Source organism: Carcharodon carcharias, chromosome 32 (genome assembly GCF_017639515.1).
Source record: "Carcharodon carcharias isolate sCarCar2 chromosome 32, sCarCar2.pri, whole genome shotgun sequence".
Lineage (NCBI taxonomy): Eukaryota > Metazoa > Chordata > Chondrichthyes > Lamniformes > Lamnidae > Carcharodon > Carcharodon carcharias.
In genome coordinates this window covers 21233104-21255087 of record NC_054498.1, presented here as the reverse complement: position 1 = coordinate 21255087, position 21984 = coordinate 21233104, and the positions used below count along the sequence as shown (strand labels likewise).

General features: G+C 42.6%; 1 protein-coding gene across 1 annotated transcript in view; it reads right to left on the bottom strand.

The window, feature by feature from the left end:
- Positions 1-21984, bottom strand: part of LOC121272136 (fibrillin-1-like) — a 639088-nt gene that overhangs the window by 346647 nt on the left and 270457 nt on the right. Inside the window, exons 10-14 of the mRNA XM_041178628.1 lie at positions 17040-17267; positions 16811-16948; positions 16389-16508; positions 13177-13302; positions 12805-12927 (exon numbers count right to left, since the gene is read on the bottom strand). Of these exons, the coding sequence (XP_041034562.1) occupies positions 12805-12927; positions 13177-13302; positions 16389-16508; positions 16811-16948; positions 17040-17267 (735 nt within the window). The remainder of the gene's footprint in view (positions 1-12804; positions 12928-13176; positions 13303-16388; positions 16509-16810; positions 16949-17039; positions 17268-21984) is intronic.

Here is a 21984-nt window from a genome sequence, read left to right as displayed (position 1 = left end):
GACGACACCAAATTTGATGGGAATTTGAGTGGTGAGGAGGATGTTAAGAAGCTTCAAGACGATTTAGGCAAGTTGAGCGAGTGGGCAAATACATGGCAGATGCAGTATAATGTGGATAAGTGTAAAGTTATCCACCTCCGTAGGAAAAACAGAATGGCAGAGTATTATTTATATAGTGCGAGATTGGGAAATTATGATGTACAAAGGGATAAAAGCAAAATACTGCAGATACTGGGAATCTGAAACAAAAACAGAAAATGCTGGAAAAACTCAGCAGGTCTGACAGCATCTGTGGAGAGAGAAACAGAGTTGACCTTTGACATGTGATCCTTCTTCAGAGCTGAGACAGGCTTTGAAGAAGGGTCATACAGACTCGAAACGTCAACTCTGTTTCTCTCTCCACATGTGTGTCAGACCTGCTGAGTTTTTCCAGAATTTTATGTTTTTGTTTTAGATGTACAAAAGGACCTGGGTGTCCTTGTACACCAATCACTGAAACCAGGAATGTAGATGCAGTAAGCAGTTAAGAAGGCAAATGGCATGCTGGCTTTCATTGCGAGAGGACTTGAGTACAGGAGCAAGGATGTCTTACTGCAGCTGTACAGGGCCTTGATGAGACCACATCTGGACTGCTGTGTGCAGTTTTGGTCTCCTTACCTAAAAAAGGACATACTTGCTAGAGGAAGTGCAGTGAAGGTTCATCAAACTGATTCCTGGGATGGCAGGATTGTCATATGAGGAGAGATTGGGTCGAATAGGCCTATATTCACTGTCGTTTAGAAGAGTGAGAGGAGTTCTCATTAAAACATATAAAATCTGACACGACTGGACAGGCTGGAGCCAGGGATGACGTTTTCTCTGGCTGGAGGGTCTAGAACAAGGGGTCACAGCCTCAGGATACGGGGTAGGCCATTTAGGACTGAAATGAGGAGAAACGTCTTCACTCAGAGGGTGGTAAGCCTGTGAAATTCTCTACCACAGGAGGCTGTGGAGGGCAAGTCACTGAATATATTTAAGGAGGGAACAGATAAATTTCTAGACTCTAAAAGTGTCAAGGAGTATGGGGAGAGAGCAGGAGTATGGCGTTGAGCTAGAGGATCAGCCATGATCATATTGAATGGTGGAGGCTCGAAGAATGACCTACTCCTGCTCCTATTTTCTATCTTTTTCTATGTTTCTATCTCATGCCTTTTATTGAAGTTCCCCAATCTATCATAGCCACCTCACCCCTCATACCTTCATAGTTTGCTTTATTTAGATTTAGGACTGTAGTTTCAGATTGGACTACTTCGCTTTCCATCCTAATGGAAAATTCTATCATGTTTTGGTCACCCATGATTACTGTAGCACCCTTGTTACATGCATCTCTAATTTCCTGCTACAATTTGAAGGCCTATATCAACCTTTATTGTCCAATAAACCTTGTTAGTTTGCATTCCAAATTAGTGATTGTCTTTTTTGCCAACAAAGGTATTCCTAAACAAGAATTTTCTTAGTCTGGGGTTTAGTACAGAGTCCAAATCCCTACAATCAGTTCTTCATCTCTCTTAGTTTGGCCAGCAGTATGTGCTTTGCTTGGTGGTATCTGGTTTCTCTTGCTGGTGGTTTTTTGTCAGATATGTAGGATCTGAGAGCATAGGCTATATCTTGGTCGTTATTGTCAAACCAATCTTAGCACTTCTGTTTGACAAATCCAAGGACCTCAGATGGCCTGCTATGAGTGCCTTCCTTTAACAACTTCTGAGAACGCTCAATATCTAAGTTTTTTTCTGGAATACCAGCAAGATTTATGGCTAATTTTTGTTGCACTTTCTGTCTTTTGGCCAAGTCTTTTTAGTTATGGCATAGTTCTTTAAGAGATATCTTCAAGGACATGACGTGTATGTACAAGGTTCTTGCATGCTGTGGATGAGAGCGGGGACTGCAGGGAGGACGAGCAAACTGACCACAGCACTGTGGTACAGGGAGCCATTCAAGTGGAAAGAGGAAATGGGAGCACAGTAGTGGTAGGGGACTGTATAATTAGGGGGATAGATACTGTTCTCTGCAGCCGTGAGTATGAATCCTAAAGGCTGTGTTGCCTGCCCGGTGCCAGGGTTAAGGAACATCTCCTCAGTGCTAGAGAGCAACTTTGAGTTGGAGGGGAAGGTTCCAGTTGTTGTCATCCATATTGGTACAAACGACATTGATAGGACTAGAAGGGAGGTTCTGCTGAAAGAATTTAAACAGTTAGGAGCTAAATTAAAAAGCAGAACCTCTAAGGTAATAATCTCAGGATTGCTACCTGAGCCACAGGCAAACTGGCATAGGGTAAGTAAAGTCAAGGAATTAAATGCATGGCTCAAAGATTGGTGTGGGAGGAATGGGTTTTAGTTCATGGAGTACTGGGATAGAAGGGAGCTGTTCCAGTGGGACAGGCTTCACTTGAACCGTGCTGGGACCAGTGTCCTGGTTAACTGAACAACTAGGGCTGTAGAGTGGGCTTTAAACTAAATAGAGGTGGGGAGGGTTCTGGAAAGGGGATATGTAGGCTTACAAAGCAAAAGGATATGGCAGCCTTGGAGAGCAGCTAATTAGGTAATGATACCCAGAGTGTGACAGGAAGGGATAGAGTGCACAAACATGAAAAAACAGTAGCAAATAGGATCAAAGGGGAAAAAATTGGTAAAAAGGCAAAATTAATGGCCCTTTACTTAAATGTATGTAGTATTCGGAACAAAATAAATGAATTAATGGTACAAAAATAAGTTAAGGTAAATCCACTTTTCATTCTTCTAAACTCCAATGAGTAGAGGCCCACTGTAGAAATCATAAAATGGTTACAGCACAGGGACCATGATGAAAGTGGGCAAGTGCAAGTTGTGGAAATGAGAGTTCTAACTACCTGTGTACCTTGATGTTCTGGGCTGTTTGTGGCGCACAATGAAGCTTGAGATGTGTTGAGCTGTATAAGCAGGCCTGCAATTTGTAAGTGAGCCTAGGAAAGAGTATCTTCTTAGATTGAGAGCCAGAGAAATGTGTGAAATTCACTCATTCATGTCTTTGATGGTCTGGAAGGTGTTTATTATAAATACAAGCAACCAAATTATGAACTGATTGAAGAATTTGTGAGGAAAGAATAACCATAGACCTCAAGAGGGTAACATAACCATTGTAACAGAATGATTAGAGGAGACTGAGAAGACTTAAGTGTGTTGTGCTTGCTCCATGTTATTCTAATGTCACTTTTTGTGCATCTCAGATTTCTGTGATTTTGTGGTAGTATGCATAGAATGTACAGATCAAAGGTAGAATTAGCAATAAGAGTTGCAAGTGAACAACTGAATGCTACATTCATACTAGATTGCAGAGTCTGGAGTACTGATACACTGGAATTGTGAAATAAAATGTAACTAAGCACACACACTGGATTGTGAAGTGTGATGTCTCATTAAAGGCCCAATCCAGCATTGCTAAAGATGCGTATCCATGCACTCCAGCGTTTACAGTAGTGAGGTGAATTTGAATGAGAAAGTGAAACATAAGTCATTTCACCATACTGAAAGCAGATAGCAGCTGAGTAGCCAATTCCTGTGTAGGAAATAATGTGACTTAGTTTGACAGTTGCTAGAAGGTATAACCTGGGAACAGAGATGAAAATACATGCTCATGTATCCAGGGTTTGCTGCCTACCATAAGTGTCACAGAAAGGCAAAAAGATGCTGAGGTTCCACACCTCCAACTGGTGGAACTACTAATTGGATATTGTCAGGAAGAGGTATTAGTGTGTATAATGTTATTGGAATTTTTTTTTTAAAATATAGTTTGTGTGTGTATTAATTGGATTAAAGCCAGCTAGTCTGGGTGCTTTGATGTATAGTAGTTTTGAGATGTAAACAAAGGTAGAGGGTTTGCATTTTGTTGAATAAAGTATTTAAAGACTGGGGGTGAAATCTTGCACTTAGCTAGGAGACACCAAGCAATGTTTATATTACTAATAAAATTGGTACTGTGAAAGGGGTTTTATTGTTCGAAGAGGTGGAGTTCAAAGGGCCTAGTGATACAATGAGAATTTGCATTCAAAAGGGACAGCTAGGTATAACCTGAGCGGAGTTTGTGTGTGCCGATCAGAGGCATGTAAGATCTAAGCCTGTAAGCCTACAACTTGCAAAGGAACCAAATTGAAAGGGACCTCATTTTGAATTCGTAAGGTGAAGATGCTTTGTGGTGTCTGGTTAAGTCTATGGGTTATTGTTGCCTTAGTGGAGATTAATTTGGGAATTTGTTAAAAGTTATGATAGTAGTAATTTGTAGCCATGTGTATGTGTTGAATTCATTGTAAATTAATAAATGTCTCATTTAGTTTGATATAAAACCTCTCGAGAGCAGGTGGTCTTATTCCTGAATTTAGAGCTGCAACTCAAACCACACTAATTGAAAATATAGGTTATGACAGTTGTTTAAATTTTCCCTCTGGGATTATAAATAACTCAGCCTTTACAAACCATGGTGTCATAACAGGTATGGCACGTATAAGGGAGACTTTCTGGAGAATAGACACATATATACAGTTATGCTGCTTATTATGTTACTTGTGGGGTATTCCTGATGTCTACTGTCTGCTTAGTGAGAATTCAAACCTCCATTCATCCTGTGTTCAACATTTTTATGTGCATTTTATAGCTCAGGCATTATTGAGTTGTCCCCAATTTAAATAAACAGCTTGTTCACAGGTTAACTGTTCTCCAGCAACTTGCTTACTCCATTAAGGCATGCTACTGCAAAGGCAAATAGCAAGTTACAACTGACTTGTTATGATTATTTTTCTGTAAATGAGAGAGCGAGAGTACGAGCCAAACGGAAAACAGTACCAGAAAACAAGTGAAGAACAGCGGCAGAAGTCAATGAGAGTCAGAGACAGCGAGTCTGAAGGTAAAAAGTGCCGGAGACCAACAGGTACAGGCAGCAGCAGGGAGTCAGTGAGAGTGGATATAGTAAGCCTGAGAGAAAACAGTGCCGGACACCAAGGGGTAAAGAGCGCTAATTTGAAATAGTTGTGGCCAAAGAGAAGAGGGTGTAATTTTTAAAATAAACTAAAAATGATATTAGCATAAAGTGCTGACTAGTGAGTAGATTGTGTTCTTTTTATATAGGTCCTGAATAAGTCTTCATTTTATTTTGGCTAAGTTTAGTCAGTCTAACACAGTAGGGTAAGCAACCTCAGTACCATGGAGTGCATCTTATGCGCCATGTCAAAACTCAGGATGTTTTTCATGTCCTGGGCAACCACATGTGCAGAACGTGTCATCAACTAGAGAAGTTTGAGTTGTGGGTAAGCTTGAGTAATTGCTGGTGTCACTGTGGTGCATCTGCAAGGCTTACAGCTTTGTGGATAGCACGTCGCTGGATGTGGTCACCCTGCAGCTTAAGAGAGTTCAGGCAGAGAGGGAATGGGTGACTGCTAGAAAGTCAAGGAGGACCAGGCAGTTAGACTCCCTTGAATGTATCTCACTCTCCAGCTAGCATTTAGTTCTAAATACTGGTTTAATGGGGAGTGCAGCCAGGTTCAGGTCCATGGCACCACAGGTGGCTCAGCTGTACAGAGAGGACACAAGAACTATTAGGAAAGCAATAGTAATAGGGGATCTTATAGTTATGGTAACAGAAAGGCTGTTCTTCACTTGTTGTTTTCTGGTACTGTTTTCCCTAAACATTCTTGGATATAAGGTGTTCAAGAAAGACACAGAAGGAAAGAAAGGAAGAGGGGTGGCTGTAATGATTGAGGAGAATATTGCAGCGCTGGAGAGAGAGAGAGAGAGAGAGAGAGAGAGGGGTCAAGGACTGAATCTATTTGGTTAGAGTTAAGAAATAATAGAGGTACCATTACACTACACTACTGGGTATATTCTACAGGCCAACAACTAGTGGAAAAGATATAAATTTGTAGGGAAATAATAGAGGTGCAAAACGTTCATAGGAGTTATAATGGGGGACTTCAATTGTCCTAATATTGACTGGGGTAGTAATAATGTAAAGGGCAGATGGGGGAAGAGTTTCTAAGGAGTATTAAGAAGAAATTCATTGACCTTAACGTTTCCCAGTCCAACAAGGAAGGAGACATTGCTGGATCTGATTCTGCTGGAATGATGTGGATCAAGTATCAGTGTTTTAGGGAACAGTGACCACAGTTTCATATGTCTCTGAAGAAGAGTCATACGGACTCGAAACATTAACTGTTTCTCTCTCCACAGATGCTGTCAGACCTGCTGAGTTTTTCCAGCATTTTCCGTTTTTATTTCAGATCTACAGCATCCGCAGTATTTTGCTTCTTCACAGTTTTGTAAGGTTTAGATTAGTCATGGAAAGGACAAAGCGCAACTTAAAATAAAGATACTAAATTAGAGAATGGCTAATTTCAGTGGAGAGAGAATGGAAGTCTTGATTTTAAAATTCTCATCCTTGATTACAAATCCCTGGCAATTGTACCCAATTCTGGACACTGGACTTTAGGAAGAATGTGAATGCCTTACAAAGGGTGTAGAAAAGATTAACTAGATTGGCTTCAGCAAATAGGTACTTCAGTTACAGGCAAGGACTGGAGAAGCTGGGCTTGTTCTCCTTCAAGAAGGAGAGGTTGATAGGAATTTGATAGAGGTGCTCAAAATCATAAGGGATCTAGACAGAGGAAATAGAGAGAAACTATCCCCATTAGCGGAAGGGCCATGAACTAGAATCAAAGATTGGCAGGCAAAACTTTAATGGAACAATGGGCTGTCTTTAAAAAGATGGCTTGGATACAGCCGAGACACATTCCCAGGAACGGGAAAGGTAAGGGAGCTAACACCAGAGCTCCTTGGATGATGAGAGAGATAGAAAGTGAAGATGAAGCAGGATAAGGGGCCATACAACAGATATCAGGTTGCTACTACAAATGTGAACCCGGCTGAATATAGAAAGTTCAGGGGGTAAGTGAGAAAGGAAATCAGAGAGGCAAAGAGGGCGAGTCTGAGAAGAGCCAACAAAAAGGGAATCAAAGCATTTTCTACAGGCATAAAAACAGCATAAGAGGAAGAGTGGGACCAACTAGGGACCAAAAAACAGATTGTGCATGGAGGCAGAGGGCAAAGTCAGTACCTTGCATCTGGTTTTACTAAGGAAGAAGATCCTACCAAAGTCATCGTGAAAGAGGAGGTAGCTGAAATACTGGATGGGATAAAAAAATTAATAAACAGGAGGCGTTTACAAGGCTGGCTGTACTTAAAAGTTAATAAGTCACCAGAACCAGAAAAGATGTATCTGAGAATGCTGAGGGAAGGAAGGGTAGAAATTGTAGAGGTACTAGTGATAATTTTCTGATCCTTCTTAGATATAGGGGTAGGAGAACTGCAAATGTTACACCATTGTTCAAATACGGATGTAAGGATAAAACAGCAGCTATAAACCAGCCAGTTTAACCTCGATGGTGGGAAAGCTTTTAGAAATAATAATTTGAGACAAAATTAACAGTCATTTGAACAAGTGTGGATTAATTATGGAAAGCCAGCATAGATCTGTTAAAGGCAAATAGTGTTTCACAAGTTTGATTTGAGTTTTCTGGCAATATAGCAGAGATGGTTAATGTGGATAATATGGTTGATGTGGTGTATAAGGACTCCCAAATGATGTTTGATAAAATGCCACATAATAGACTCGCCAGCAAAGCTGAAGCCCATTGAATAAAAAGGAAAGAGGCTGCATAGATACACAGTTGACTAAGTGACAGAAAACAGATTAATGGTGAACAAATATTCAGAATGAAGGAAGGTATGAAGATGGGATCCATAGGCTTCGGTACTTGGACCACTGCTCTTCTTGATATATATTAATGATCCAGAACCTGGCGTGCAGGTTAGATTGGAGAAGCTAGGATAATCTTCCTTAGCGAAGAGAAGGAGGTTTAGTAGACGGGTTCAAAATCATGAGGGGTCTAGACAAAGTAGAAAGAGAGAAACTTCCCATGGTGGAAGGGTTGAGAACGAGGGGATCCCGATTCAAGATGTTTGGACAGACCCAAAAGTGGAATGAGGAAATACTATTTTATGCAGTGAGTGATTCGGATCTGGAATGCTCTAACAGAGAGTGTGGTGGAGGCAGATACAATCGGTGCTTTCAAAGGGAATTGAAGAAACATCTGAAGAGAAAATTTGCAGAGGAATGGTGTGAGATGGAGATAAAGTAAATTGGCAGGGGATCGGCACCAGCACACAGAAGTAGAAAAAAAGTATAAGGTGCACAAAGAAGTCAGAGTTTTGGATAGTACTAAAGAAGGTAGTAGTACCATATTAGATAGGAGCAGACTAAGGACTACAAGGAATACAAAGACATGCTCCTAATGCATGCATGTAAACACAAAGTGGTGTGAATAAGGTTGGTAAGCTACAAGTTAAAAGTAGCCATGTGGGAATATGATGTAGTGGAAATGAAAGAAAAGTGGATGGGGAGAAAATTAATATAATGGACATACTGAAAAAGCTGGTTCTGTTTAGAGTGGATAAGTAGCCTGGTCTAGGTGGCTTGCATCTCAGGTTGCTGAAGGAAGTTAAGAGTGGAGATAGTGAAAGGGCTTGCCAATAATCTTTCAATCTTCCCTAGATATGAAGTAGGTGCCAGAGGATTCGAGAGTGGCAGCTGTGACAGCCTCATTCAAGAAAAGTTCAAAGACATTCCTAAGGGCAGAATATTCTGCTCTCACTGGTGAACTTGGAGGTGGGATGCGCACGTAGTTAAGTTGAATGGTGGCATACCGGAATCCTGCCGCCTTCCCGCCTCTGCCAGAATTAAGTTCTTGACGGGAAGGCCCATAGTTGACCTTCCTGCCTGCTGTTTATTGAGGCCTTTAAGTGGCCAATTAATGACCATTTAAGAGCCTCATTCCACCACTGTTGGTATTAACCCAGCTGCAGGTCGGCCTGTCGACATGCAACATATATGACAAATAAAACTGCGCGAGCTTGCTTGTCATCTCCGGGGTTGGGGGGGGTTGGGGGGGGGGCGTGGTCAGGCTCCCTAGATTAAAGGATCTCAGTGCCTGATCGAGCTACACCACATCAGGAAGTGGGATACTGCTCAGAGCCACCCCCGCTATCCTTGCTGTTGACCCCCCTACACCCTTTTCCCTGCCATCCCCAACCCATTAGTTAACTGTGGTGTGGGTTCCTCTGCGATCCTAGGACTCTGGTGCCTCTCCTTCTGGCAGCAGCCACAGCCTCCACAGTGGCTCTGCGGAGCACAAGTGCTCCTGGCCTCTGATTGGCCAGGAGTCCTTGGGAGTGAGACATCTGTCCCCAGGGTCTTGATTCCAGGGGAAAGCCACCATTCGCTTATGGACCTTCCCGAAAAGCAGCAGCATGGGTCTCTTGCCATCTCTCCAATCAGCAGGCGCGAGATGCCAACACCTCAACAAGATTCTACCCCTGGTAACTACAGGCTGGTCAGTTTAATATTAATGGTGAGTAAGGTTTTAGAAACAATGGGCAGAATCTAATGCCCCCCCCCCACTAGAAGTGGGCTGGGAGACAGGGAGTGGTTGAGCTACCAAATTGGTAGGGAAGGCGTGGGGTGCAGAGGCTGTTACTTTCTGACTCCCACCCCCAATTAAGTGCAGTCTGGGAAAATTGAGGTTAGCCTTCCTGCCTTTAGTCCAATTAATAGCCATTTAAGGCCTCACCCCCTGTTGACGTTGGTATTCTACAAGCAGCACAAGGCGGGCGGGCGGGGGGTGGGGGGGTGCGCGCGGGGAAGCCCATACCATGTGGGCAGGTCAGCCAGTAAAAGGTGGCTGCCTGTCTGTGGACAGGTGGGGGTGTGGGTGAGGCATGGTGAGAGGACCCTCTTGATTGGGAATCCTGTGTCTGAGGGAGGGCTCCACCAGTGCCAAGGGCTGCCCCCAGGGGATGAATACCCCCCCCTCACCTGGGCCTGCCTGACTGGCCCTAGTGGGGCCCTCCTACTTCACTGTGTTCTGGAGCCTCCAGTGGTTCTCCACTTCACAGGTTGCCTGCAGTGCTAGCAATGGCCATTGTTCTCAGTGGCATTGCACCTACTAAGAGCTGCCACCCTCTGATTCGCCAGCAGCTCTTGGAGGCAGGGCATCTGTCCTAGAGAACTGGGGTATCCCAACGACAGGAAGGATAAGTACCTAAATTGAGTCAGGGCATTCAAAAATGGCTGCAGTGGGGTTGCCACCAGCTCTCCAGCTGGTGGGCAGGCTTACCACTGCAACCATTAAATCCAGTCCAATAAGAGGGATGAAAACAGGAACTTGGAGAGGTTTGAGTTAAGTAAGGAAAGCCAGCACGGATTTATAAACGGCAGACTGTGTTTGAATAATCTACAGGCTAAAGTAATAGAGAAGGTTGATGAAGGGAAAGCAATGGATGTTGCCCATATGGATTTTAAGAAAGCATTTAACAAAGTACCACATAAAAGGCTGGTTAACAAAATTGGAACTTCCTGATGGAATAGGAGGATCCATGTCAACTTGATAAAAAATTTGTCTTAAGGCCAGCTAACAGCAAGTTGCAGTAAATAGTTAGTTTTCAGAATGGAGGATAATAGACAAGGTTCAGTACCACGACCACAGCTTTTTTTTGATATATACAAATGACTTGGATATTGAAATACAGAGCAAAATTTCAAAAATTGCCAATGATTCCAAACTTGATGATGCAGCAGTGTTAGGAATACTTAGTTCATAATTTATATGTTTTAGAATATACCTTGTGGTTTAGGAATTTAAGTTTAACTGTAGAGAACCGGGAGAAAATCTAAATTTAAAACTGGTAAATATCTGATGTAAATACGACTCAAAGAATGGGTAGTGTTTATCGAAAGGCTGGGCCATGTTGACTTAAAATGTCAGAGTAGAAGGGTAAGAGTCATAAAATAGCAGATGGAGAAACTTAAACTATGGATGCCTGTGGACCTTTTGGTGGAGACATAACATCTACAATCAGTTCAGTAAGGGCAGTTCAGAGGGTGGTTTTATTTTGGGAGTTATAACTAAATTAGCTTAAAAGCATTTTGTAAACCCTGAAAGGTTGTAGAATCTATTTATTTCTCCAAATCAAAGAAATTGTAAATAATGTACATTTAACCTAAAGGTCAGTTTGAGGACATCCCAGAGCATGCCACATCGTCATGGAGATGAGGAAGGAGATTCTCTGGTTTCAATTTATCTGGCTGTTTGCTGAGAGTTTTGGTCATAGCTTGGATTTTGTGTGGCGCAGCTCACTGAGAGAAGTCAGTCAAATTAAGACAGTTAGTTAAACCTGCAGTTTAAGCAGAGAAAATGCAATTTAAGCAGGGAAAATGGTAACTTCATCATCATGGAATGTGGGTGAAGCTTAATTTCAGTTTGGATTTTGTGAGGAAGCAGAAATTATAGGATTTGTTCTAGCAGCTAGTGGAAATCTACAATGATCTACAATGGTCTTCACTGAGTCTTGTGGCAAAAGAAAGCAACTAGCATGTTAGCTTGGAAGTATTGAGAAAATAATCAGAACTGAGTTGTCCATAGTCAACAGATAGTAAAAGAAAGTTTTAACTCTGAGAATAGCTGGAACTGAGGATAGTTGAAGTAATTCCAAAAGACTGTGGCACACTTATGGGTTGTCCTTACAGAAGTAAATAACTTTAAGATTGATGTGTCTTATAAGGACAAAGCTTGAGGGGGGGCAAGTAAGGAGTGAAACTGAATGCATAACATACATAATTATAACCTACAGTGTTAAGGCTGCTTGTTTTGTTTAATTCTTTTTTAAGTACAATAAAGTTTGTGTTTTGTTTGCAAACATGGAAATCTTGTGCTGTAGTTCTGTTGATAATATTGTGGGTTTCTCTTTAAGTGTTAACAATTTCTAACAGGGTTGTAAGAGCAGACAGTGAGGATGATATCCAAGTGACTGTGACAAATGGCAGATGGAATTGAAGGCAGAGAAATGTGAAGTGATGCATTTTGGCAGAAGGGTAGGGAGAGGCACAGTTCTAAAGTGTGCATAGGGACAGGGGGACCTTGGGATTCATGTGCACAAAACTTTGAAGGTGGAAGGACATATTGAAAGAGCAGTCAGCAAAGCATGATGATCTTGGGTTTCATAGATAGAGGAATGGAGTACAAAAGCAGGGAAGTTATATTGAACTTTTATATAGCTCTGGTTAGGGTCAGGATTATTGTATTGCATCCAGTTCTGGTCACCACACTTTAGGATGGATGTAAGGATCTTTGAGTTGCAGAGGAGATGACCAGGTTCGAGGGATGAGGGATCTTAACTACAAGGTTAGGTTAGAGAAGCTGGTGTCATTCTACTTGGACCAATGGTGATTTGATACAGGCAAATAACAGTATGGTTTCCTATTAGCTGATGTACAAGGACTAGGTGATATAGATTTAAGGTTTTGAGAAAGAGGTGCAAGGAACTTAAGGAAGGACTTTTATTTTTACGCAACAAGTGTTAATACCTGGAACATGCAGCCTACATGAATGGTAGAAGCAGAGATGAATAATTGTTTCAAAAGGAAGTTGGTTGGGCACTTGAAAGAAATAAACTTGCAGGGCTTTAGGGATAGAGAAGGGAAATGGTACTGATTGGATTCGTTAACAGAGAGCCAGTAAGGTCTCATTGGGCTGTATGGCCTCTTTCTATGCTGTAATGATTCTATGCATGGACTAGCTGAATTGTTCTTGCACATAACTGGCAAACAGTATGGCCTAAATGGTCTCCTTTTCTGCTGTAGCCATTCCAAGTACAATTCTTAGAATACAGATAAGTTGTATTAAAAACTTACCAATGCATACACGTCCATTAGATGCTAACTCAAAGCCAGGCTTACAGATGCACTTGAAGCTGCCATCTTCATTGATGCACATTCCATTCATACACATGTTTCTCTGGGAACATTCATCCTGGTCTGAAATCGCAGGTTACAGTAATAAATTGCATGCTTTATAAATATTAACATGTTGAGAGCACTTATATTTTATCTAAAAATTAATCTTACAATAAATAAGTAAACAAAAATGTCTTAATTTACTAGATAGCTCCAAAGGCAAGCTTTAACAGCTTAAAAAATTATTAGAAGTCAAATACTAAAGTTCAAATACCAACATTCTTCATTTTTTGTTTGTACAATTTTATTGCATCTATATGTGTTACATACCCATGCAATTTTTCCCATCTGGTGTCAGCTGAAACCCAGCATTACAAATACATTGGAAACTGCCTTCTGTATTCACACAACGACCATTTTTACAGATTTGACCATTCTGAACACATTCATCAATGTCTGAAAAACAACAAAATCCATCCATGTTAAAGTAATAAGTAACATTATATTAGTGTATTTGAAAAACAGTTAATTTTGAGCAACTGTCCAATTTGATAACTCTTATTTCAAACACCAGATCTGCCATCAGTTGTGGTTAACTATCACTGCTAAATGGATATTATAAGTACAGCATAATCTGACACCATTACTTATTTATAATTATAATGCATTTTGAGCAGAAAAATAATCATTCTATCTAGCCTGCCTATGAATTAACTCTTTCTTCCATTGAGGTGTCTATATTATTCATGAAATTAAACAACCATGACTTCCTTCAGATGTTAGAAGCTTCATTACTAAAAGCCCTGGAAATCTCCTCTTCACCCAGTGTTTTAATCCCGTAGAGATCAATAGCTTTAAAAAGAAATTCAAACTTCCAGTTAAAAGCTGAAAGGATGACGCATGGGTTCACGTTTTAAGACTTTTACTGGAACAAGTAAAATCCAGCCCTATGAGTCTCCATAGTCCAAGAAAAATGTTCAGAATGTCGGGTTATAACCAGTTGTACTTTGAACTGTCCAGTTACTTCCAAGATAAAATTTGGAGTCTCAAGGCAGCTAATCAGCATTTCTATCTGGATACAAGGTCCATGTGATTCACATTACCGTGGAGATCGGCTTTGAGAAGGAAAGGTTTTCTAAGTTATTCATGTAACTTTCAAACAAATTAGTCTGTCAAGATTTGGGAGAGGAAGGGCATCATAGTTCACCACATAGGAATACAGGTTGGAGCTCACAATCAGATTGAAAAGGTCAGATTCATGAGGAGTTAAAATGAGGCTGGAAGATTTGCTTAACTTGCGCTAGAGGAAGAACCTCTGGGTGGTAGGAGGTGGGGAAGTCTCATTGAAAGATACTTCTGAGATTGAATTTTCCCAGGCTAAGAAAGGAAAAGAACAGAAATAAACACTTGGGAGGTAAGAATCACCTTGGACTGGGAGAATTAAATGTCTACTTAAAGGACAGTGTAAAATATATCTATGAAGTTATCTGTTCAAATCTTATGTTATATCATGCTATTGAAGTATTTCTGTTTTGCCTCAGACAGTGTCAGGGAGAGGAAGGACTCCATAGCTAGGGAACAAAGTTTGTAGTGTGGGAGGGAAGATAATGCTTTGAGGCTTCCCAATAGTTAGTTGGAAGAAATTTCTGCTCATCTAGTATTAGGTGTCAAACAAGCAGTCTGACAATCTAGAGGGAGTGAGGAGGGCCGAGAAAGGTGGTGAAGAGGTAAATCTGGGTGTCACCAACATGCATGTAGAAATGGGGGATATTGTAGTTTCAGATGTCACTGGTGGTGAGATTATGCTAGGAATTAATAAATCACTAGTTAGGCCTCAGCTAGACATTATGGACAACTCTGGGCACCACATCTCAGGAGACAAATAAGAAGAACTTAGAAAGAGTACAGAAGAGCTCTACCATTATGTTACAAGGATGAGGAGAGGCTTCAAATATTAGGAGTGTTCTCCTTGGAACAGGAAGGTGACCTAATAGAGATTTTCAAGATAAGAGGTTTTGCTAAAGTAGAGAGAAAAATGTTTGCTCTGTTGAGTGAGTTATTAACTAGAGGTCATAATTCAAGATCATTGGCAAAAGATCTAGAGGGGAGATGAGGAGAAATGTCAGTCAGAAAAGGTGGTAGAAGTTGTTTCCATAACTAGTTTTAAAAGGGATTTGGACGACGATCCTTACAGTTGGGTATAAAACAGAAATATGGAACTAAGCATGACTTCTTTTTCCAAGAGTCAGCATAGGCCCACTGAGCTGAAAGGCCTACTTCTGTGCTGTATGTTTCTATGATTATATAAATAGACCACACATCAATTCTGTATCACTTAATCAATAAACAAAATGGATGTTAGTCTATTAACTATTATTTGTTTTCTTTCAACAAACTATTCCTAAATTCAATTCAATACATTGCTATCTATTCAGTGGGTCTGAAATTTAAGCAGGGAGCTTTTATGTGGGACATGGTTAAATACCTTTATAAAACCTAGGGGTGTATCATCCACTCTCTTACCCTTATCCACAAATAATGACTTCTTAAAAAACACTAAAGGGTGTGTCAAAAATAACTTCCCACTCCAGAAACCAGCCTACTGATATCCCAGCAATCCTCCCTCAAAGTAATTCTTTAAGCTCTTTTTTTGTATTGTTTGAAGCAATTTTCTCAGAATTGATGTGAGACTTACGATCTATAATTAGCTCCACAATCCCCCTAATTGTCTGAGATCTGCCCTGAGTCCAGTGAGCTGCAGAAAATATCCCAACGCATATGCAAAATCACCTATCTCAACACCTTTAAAATCCTTAGATATTACCTAACAGTAGAAAATGAAATCATACATCAGTTGCTAAAAGTAATACCACAATCAAACTATGGTCATCAATAGGAAAACAGTTAAATTGTGTTGTAAATCTCAGACTCAGTTTTCTAAATCAGGGTCAAATTTTGATCGAAGACATTAGTGAATAGAATGATAACAGAACTGAGCGGTTATAACTATCATTAAAGAATGAACAGACTGAGCTTGTTTTCCCTCTAGAAAAGCGAAGGCAAAAGAGGGTAGTAGAGATCTTTAAAATTCTGATGGGGTTTAATAGGATGGATGTATTTCTACATGTGGAAGAGTCCTAAATTAGAAATCACAAATAATAAGATAGTCCAGAATAAAACTAAAAAGAAATTCAGGACCAACTTCTTTATCAGGATTAGAAATTAGAACTTGCTACCACATGGAGTAGTTGAGGCAAGTAGTATAAATGCATTTAAGAGGAAGTTAGCTAAGTATGAGGAAGAAAGGAATAGGAGGATGTGCTGATGGGTTTAGAAGAAGTAGGATGGGAGGAGGCTTGACTGGAGCATAAACGCCAGCACAGAGACTAGTTGGACCTGTTAGTGTGTTGTAAATCCTACGTAATATTGGGCACTTGGACAAAGTATTGAAAAGCAATAATTTTTCCAAAATTAAACCATTGTTCCAATTTAAAGTATAAAAAGCAAAATGGAGTACTGATAATCATAGAACTATAACGTACCCACACATGTAATTTTAGTAGCAGTGCTCTGAAAGCCAGGATTACAACGGCAAAAGTATGAGCCTTGCGTGTTCTCACATTTTCCATGCATACAGGGGTTGCTTATACATTCATCCGTATCTGTTGAAGGAAAATATCACAATTATACAGAAGTACACTGTTTAGATATTAAAATGACTGTTCAGAGATGGTACTTAAAAATGTAACAAACAGCACACAGTTACATATAGCTACTTTAACTGGTAACAAATTTTGATATTTTTGTCCAAGAAACAATTAAAAGACCGACTATGACAGAAACACTGGCATTACACATCCTTTAATGTAAAGACACTCCATCTTCATATTGGGAATAATAAACCCATCCCAACATCACAATGGGATCAACATAATATACTCTAACACAGTGATGTGAATCATACCAACACATTCTCCTCTTGCATCAAGTTTATAACCCATATAACACTCGCAGCGATAACTAGGCCCAGGGAGTGGGATGCAACGTCCATATAAACAGAGGTTTCGATAAATCTGGCAGTAATCAGTTACATTTAAAGGTCCTGAAAAAGAAATGGTGAAAAATTCATAATGAAGTAATGGAGGTAGCTAATAAATATTTAAACAAATCTTCTGAATGATAATAAGTCTTACGAGGTCTATAGTGAGGATGACCCCCATTAGGCCAATAATCAGGTCCACCATCAGGCCTAGGTCCGCCATCAGGCCTGGGTCTAGGTCCAATATCAGGCCCGGGTCTAGGTCCAACATCAGGCCCAGGTCTAGGTACAACATCAGGCCCAGGTCTAGGTACAACATCAGGCCCGGGTCTAGGTCCACCATCAGTCCAAGAAACATCAATGCATAATTTAAGATATTCATCTGAAAGTGCACAGATATAGTTATGTCATTATGTTTAGATAAAGCACAAATAAAACAAAAATCTTTCAACTGATTGAACTTTACAGTGATTTAGTTATGAAGTAACTTTATAAATATATTGGCAATACAAAATAATTTTAAAACTCATCAACAATTTCAAGGCTCTTGCAGCTTGTTTGGACATGAGCAACAGCTGAAGTGTGGATGCGCTGGCTGACCATAGCGCCATGTTACAGGAAGCTATTCAAGTGGGGTGAGTTCAAAGGAATATTGTGGTAGTAGCAGACAATATTGTCAGGGGGATAGACACTGTTCTCCGCAACTGACAGTGAGAATCCAGAAGGCTGTGTTGTCTGCTGGTGTCAGGGTTCAGGATTTCTGCTCAGGGCTGGAGAGGAACTTACACTGGGAGGTGGAGGATCCAGTTATTGTAGTCGATGTAGGCAACAACATAGGTAGAAGAAGGAATGAGGCTCTGCACAGACAGTATGAGGAGTTAGGCACTAAAGAACTTCAAAGATAATAAACTCTGGGTGATCATCTGAGCCGTGTGCGAATTGGCAAAAGGTAGATAAAATTAGAGAGATCAATGCATGGCTCAAAGACTGATGTGGGGGAAGTGGGTTCTGGGGGAATTGGCACCAGTTCTGGGGAAAGCGGAGGCAGTACCACTGGGATGGATTTCACATGAACCGTGCTGGGACCGGTGCTCTGCCGAGTTGTATAACTAGGGAAGTAGAGAGGGCTTTAAACTCAAATTGTGGGGAAGGGATCATGTAGGGGAAGATTAGTAAGTTAAAGGGAAATAACAAGGCAATAGATCAAGGTAGCAATAAGGGTGATGATAATTAGACTATGGCAGGAAGGGACAGTGATTGTAAACTTAAGAGTGTGTCAACGTATCAAGCCAGAGTTTACAAAAACAATAAAAGAAAACTGAATTAAAGTCTCTGTATCTGAATGCCCACAGCATTCGCAATAAAACAGATAAATTGTCAGATGAAATAGAAATTTACGTATGACCTGATAGCCAAAAAAGAGATGTAGCTACAAGGAAATTAAAGCTGGGACCTGAACATCCAAGGAAGGACATTCAGGAAGGATAGAAAGCTGGGAAAAGGCAGTGGGGTAACTCTATTAATTTAAGAGGGCATTAATGTGGTAGTGAGAGATGACGTTAGTTCCAAAGCTCAAGACATAGTTCCACCCAAAGTGACTCTAAGTGTTATGGACAGGTGGGGTTTAATTTTATACAGCTCTGATGTCTCCACTTGCCGTCCATCCATAAACAGAAAGATGTTTTTTGATATTCTGATTTGCCCTTTTGGGCGGAATCGTTCATGTTTGCTGGCGTCAGGCGTGTTCAGTGGAGAGTGGACAATATGGTGAGAAGGCCCAAAATCGGTTTCATGATGTTGTGAAGCTGGTTTGCAATCGTCCACTCAACCCGTCAAGGGTGGGCCGCAGTTCCCGCCATCAGGCGTCAGGAACCTCATTGTAACACATCAGCATATAATTATAAGGCTAGCCCACCAGACTCATTCCCCCCCAACCCCCGATGGATCATCTGCCCATGTTGGTGCGATTGCAGGCCGATGTATTCCACAACAGCACGTAAAAGGTGGGCTGCACTTTGCGGGAAACTTGGAGGTGAGTGCATAGTAATGGGAGCACTCATGAGGGACGCCTGTTGGACTTAAAGGTTGAGGCACATTCGGGGGTGCAAAGGTTGCCTTGCACGGTTGAGGCAACTTAGGGGGGGTAGGGGGGGAAGGCATAGGTTGCCTGTTGATTGAGGTGACTTTATCAGGGGGGGGGGGGGGGGGCAAATGCTGCCCTGCAGTTGATGATAGCACACAAGGATGTGCTGAGATCACAGCATGGGGAAAGCTGCTGCCAATCCGTCAGGTGTATTGGGACGGAGAAAGGTGGGGTTTTGGGCAGTCATACAGCGCGCTAATCTCTGGCCATCCAAGTGGTGGCCAGCACTCTCCGGGATGTGTTAAGGGGCCTTTAGACTTAACCAAGAGAAGTTCTAAGTCCACCTATGCTAACCCACACATCTCTCTCTTTCATCCTGCAGGAGGGGTACATCAGGATCAGGAAGCCTAGTGAACTAGCTACATGCTCTGTGGTGTACAGAACGAAGACGACAGAGAAGAGAGCAACTGAGGTGCCTGGCTGCGCAGAGGGGGGAGGAGCAACCTCTGGAAGAAGGGGCTGCGGGGGTCCCGCATATGCCACCAAAGAGCCACAGCAAGCTGTCGCTGGTCAGCGCCTAGCTAGACGCAGGTTATACAGGCGCTGCCTTTCATTCCAGCAGGTGACCGAGCACCAGTGTTGCTCAAGACTGCACATGTCTAGGGAACTGGTTGGTCACATCTGCCAGCTACTGCAGGATCTGGCACCACGTGGACATGGAGGGCATCCGCTGCCAGTCGCCCTGCAAGTGACAGCAGCACTCAATTTCTATGTCAGTGGCTCCTTTCAGGGCTCCACAGGTGACCTCTGTGGGATATCACCAAGCCTCCACCCACAAATGCATCCGAGGTCTCAGATGCCATCTTTGCAAGGGCACACCACTTTGTGCATTTTACCCGGGACCAGGAGAGCCAGGATGCAAGAACGATTGGATTTGCCTAGATTTCAAGTTTCCCACAGATGCAGGGTGCCATTGATTGCACTCACATGATGCTCAGATCACCGTCGCAACACGAGGTGAACCATGTCAACCGCAAGGGATTCCATTGCTCAAGGTGCAGCTGGTGTGTGACAACCACAAATGCATCCTGCAGGTCTGCGCATGTTTTCCAGGGAGTGTGCATGACTCCTACATTCTCAGTTAGTCACAGATCCCTGATGTCTTTCACAGTCCACAGAGTCTGCAGGGGTGGCTCCTCAGGGACAAGGCCTACCCGCAGAGGATTTGGCTGATGACACCTGTGCAGCGGCCTCAGATTGCAGCAGAGCGAAGGTATAACGAGGCTCATGTTGCAAACTGGCAACTTGGTGGAGTAAACCATTGGGATGCTGAAAATGAGGTTCTGGTACCTGGATCAGTTTGGTGGAGCCCTGCAATATAGTCCACAGAGGATGTCACGCTTCGGCATTGCCTGCTGCGCCATTTATATGATGGTGCACTGGTCAGACGAGGCAGGCATGTTCGGGAGGCCCTCATAGCTGTTAGATTTGTGGAGGATGATGATGACATGCAGTGAGGAGACACCATAAGATCCTCACATTGTATCTATGAACCTTTGACTCCAGTCTGGCTTATGGTAGCGCACATTCCCCTGTGATAATTCTTCTGTCATGGAGGCGCAGTGGAGGCTCAAATAGTCACTTAATTGCAGGAGGATGATGATGATATTCAGTGAGGACACTCCATAGATCTTCACATAGCTTCTGAGAATGTCTGACTCACGTCTGGCCAATGGCAGATCGCTTGCACTCTGTGATCAGGGTCATATCATAGAAAAGCAGCCATGAAACTTTAAAAACATCTGATCCTTTGTCCGCCTTCAGCACCTGAGCCCTTCAGGAGCACAGCTTCACTGGTAACAAATGCTGAAGAGATGGGGGCCAGTCCCACTTTAAAGGTGCTGAGAGGAGAGAGAATGACAAAACTCCGTGGTGCCTGCCCACGACATTCTGGCAGCAATGACAAGCAACATTGAGGTGCAGGAATCAGTAACGTGTCCAGGGAGTGAGAGGCCGGACCATCACTTTGGTCTGAAGGCTGCACAAAGCACAGGGAAGAGGCCCTGGACTGAGACACCAGCGTGTATCTTGTGCAGAAAGGCTTCACATCTGAGTGACACGAGCACTGCTGATCAGAACAAGGAGCCACAGGCAGGGAGACATTCTTGGGAGTTTATTTACAATAGTGAACATTATTTACAAGTGACTAACGCCCATGCCTAGACTGTGCAACTACATCTTCTTAACGTTCCCAATTCTGCCGCTACGTCTTGGTGCTCCCTGGACATCCACAGCGGAGGTGGAGGAACCTGCTGACTGTTATGCCTTGTCAGTGATGACCTTGATGCGCATCCTCTGGAGGACCAAAACCTGGAGGGCCTCAACCTGGAGGGCCTCGGCCTGCTTTAGAAGACCTGGTATGTGGTAGTGGCATCCTCCTTGAGCTGTAGAGCTAAAGCTGCTGGGGTCACAGGAAGAGGGGATTTGGATGAGCTGGACACTCCCGGAGTCACCTGGGTGGATGGCCCCGGAGTGTGCACCTGCTGATCCTCATCCCTGTGAATGCCCTGGCTGACCCATAGGGTCCTTGAGGAGAAGGGGTGGCTGGAATGAGATCGAGCTGCCCGGCTCCCCTATTGTGTACACACTGTTTGAGGCCAACTATGGCATCAGCGATGGAGTTTAGCCTGAGCAGTAGTGCAGGAGCGACGTCCTGGACCAAGGTATCCTTGGCGGCCGCCATCCTACCAGTGCTGACTTCGGTGCATTGGCATGCCGGCATTATCTCGTCGGCCTGAAGGCGGATGGATACTCCATTATGCCTTGCAATCTGAGGGATGCAGCGGACATCCCTTCTTGATGTTCTCAAGCTTGCTCCAGCAACTTCAGCAACTGTGACATAACCAAGCCCAGAGGCTCGTTATCTGACTCGGACTCAGCAAATTTCTGGCCTCCAGGAGTCCTCTGAGTGCCAGGAACCTGGGAAGTCCCTGCCACTGCCTTCTGTGAATCAGAA